The 2439-nt window shown below is 45.3% G+C and overlaps 1 protein-coding gene across 1 annotated transcript; it reads right to left on the bottom strand.

The window, feature by feature from the left end:
* Nucleotides 1-334: 334 nt before the first annotated feature.
* Tceal1 (transcription elongation factor A like 1) lies at nt 335-2226 on the bottom strand. The gene is made up of 2 exons (XM_051179064.1): nt 2100-2226; nt 335-1401 (listed from the first exon to the last, which is right to left on the bottom strand). Exon 2 carries the CDS (start codon nt 1369-1371, stop codon nt 874-876), a length of 498 nt encoding a protein of 165 aa, XP_051035021.1. The 5' UTR covers nt 1372-1401; nt 2100-2226; the 3' UTR covers nt 335-873.
* Nucleotides 2227-2439: the final 213 nt, after the last annotated feature.

Raw genomic sequence — 2439 nt, 5'->3', positions numbered from 1 at the left:
ATTAATGTGGAAAATGTTTTTCCTACTGATTGTAAAAGTCTCATTTATATTTCTGCTTAAGAGATTCAGAAGAGGGGCTATATAGATGTCTCAGTGGTTAACAGCATTTGTTTCTCTTCCATAGGACTCGGGTTCAAATCCCACCTATCCACACGGCGGCTCACAACCATTATAAATCCAATTCCAGGGGATCTGACACCTTCTTCTGACCTCCACATGCACTAGGCATGCACCTGTTTATATACATGTAGGCAAAATACCCATATACATAAAATAAAATTTAAAAAAATCTTAGAAAAGAGATTAAGAAGAAACATAGGATTAACTTTTAAAGTTCTGGTAAATATTTATTAAGGATCACATTGTGTTTATAAGCTGACTAATAAGCTTTGTTTTTTTTCAGAATTGCTTCAATTTTATTATACTGTTTGTTATGCAACATAAATAAAATGTATTCATCATGAAAAGTGAGACTTTACATAAAGAAAAATTTAAAAAATATAAAAATCACCTATTACCTTTACCACACAGATAACCAATGCTAGTTAGCCTTTAAGTATATAGTTTTTAGCTTCTCTTTGCATATTAATATATAAATGTGTTTTCCTTTTACAAAAATGGGGTGCTTTGTATATACTTTTGCCTTTATCACCTCCCATATAATGTATGTGGCTTCATGCAAACGTATCAGACTCAAATTTTAGAAGGTTAAATTAAAAAATAGAGCAATCCTGTGCCAGTTACTAGTGAAACACCTGAAATAAAACTGCACAAAAGATTACAACTAAGAAGGGAAAAGGCTTGTAAGAAGATGCAAACAGAGAGTCCAGGTAACAATACTATTATTATTAAGCAAAACAAATGTGGAACACATTAAATAGGGTAAGGGCGGCTCCGTTTTGCCTTCCAATGCATTATCATCAGTTTATTTCGTACTCTCTTCATCTCTTCCAACTCATCCGCTGCCTGTATCATTTCTTCATTACTTAAATTTCTGCCATGGATGTCGCCTCTAAATTGAGGGCGCAAACGGGCCAGCCTTTCTTTGAAACTTCCCTCCTCTAGCTTGTGTTTGCCCACCCCGCAGGGAGGCTGCTCCATGGGAGGACGGTCCTCGAATAGGTTCTTCCCTGAGAGGCACTCCTGGGGAGAACGATCTTCAGACAGCAGCATCTCTGGCAGCAGCTCAGGCAGAAGCTCTTCAGGAAAAAACTCCTCCTCTGAGGACTGCTCCTCTGAGGACAGATCTTCTGAGGACTGCTCCTCCTCAGAACACTGATTTTCAGGAGACTCCTCCTCAAGAGGCTGCTCTTCGTCGGTCTTTAGAGTGCCCTGTGGTTGTTCTTCATTTCCTTGGCATGAGTTTTCCATGCTGAGAATTTTCTTCTTCAAGCAGTTATTCTTGAGACAAGAAAAAGGAGACGAGAGTCACAATACTTGGCGGGCTGGATCAACACCCTGGCTATGAGTTTCAGTCCCTGCCTGTCCCCGCTTGAGGCAGTGTCTTTAAACCTTAGTTTACTCAGAGGCTTTTGGCCTCTCCCGCCCGCGGCTGCGGAGCAGCCCCCTCCATCCCGAAAGACCACCATTTTTCCCAGCAGGCCTTGCTACAAGGCCTCTCCAGCAGTGACAGGGGCGGAGCAGTGAGGTCCGCAGACTGTTCCCCTCCGCGTTCGATCTCAGACCCGGATCCTGTCTCACTGCCCACCTTTACCCCAACCTTTCGCCCGTGTGGCCCACTCTGATTCGCCTGGGTGAGACCGGCAAATCTACAGATAGATGCCAGACAGGGTAGGGGGCGGGGATGGGGGAGGAGAAACAGACCCGGTGACGTACACCCCTTTTTGTGGGAAACAGCTAACCGCTCAAAATACAGCTCCCTAGGGGTTCGTTCACCTTCCTCAGGCATCACTTAGAGCACCGTCCTTGGTACCCCACCCGACTCCCAAGACCACCATTTTCTACACCTAAATTGTGGGCGGGGGGCGGGGCTGCAGCATAGGTGGAAGATCGGGATTCTGTCATGCAGGTACGATCCCACTGGTTACAAGGCACCCCTGACAATCACCAAATCTAGAGGATCCAAGGAACTTACTTACTTCTGCTTTCCTTCTCGACCAAAGGGTAATAGAAAGACGGTGTCTGGACAGGCAAAAAGGACTGGGACGTGAGGGACTTGGGCAGACATAGGCTCCTGGTCACGTGAGGGGCGCGCGTCACTGCCGGGCTCAGATCCCTAGTAACCACTTTGGCGACCATTTGCCAGCAATTGCCAGAATCTTTTGACCTCAGACACAACGGGAATTTTCAGTTACACCCGCCCCCCCAACACACGCACTCTTTATTTGCCTTTTCGTGGTTACTACAGGCGATTAGCATCTGGTTCCCCAGGATTATTACCTCCTCTCTGCTGCATCTCCAATGTTAGGTCTCAGTCTT

The sequence above is a fragment of the Phodopus roborovskii genome, unplaced genomic scaffold, assembly GCF_943737965.1.
Source record: "Phodopus roborovskii unplaced genomic scaffold, PHOROB, whole genome shotgun sequence".
Lineage (NCBI taxonomy): Eukaryota > Metazoa > Chordata > Mammalia > Rodentia > Cricetidae > Phodopus > Phodopus roborovskii.
The sequence above is the reverse complement of the archived record's forward strand: the minus strand, read 5'-3'. Positions and strand labels throughout refer to the sequence as shown.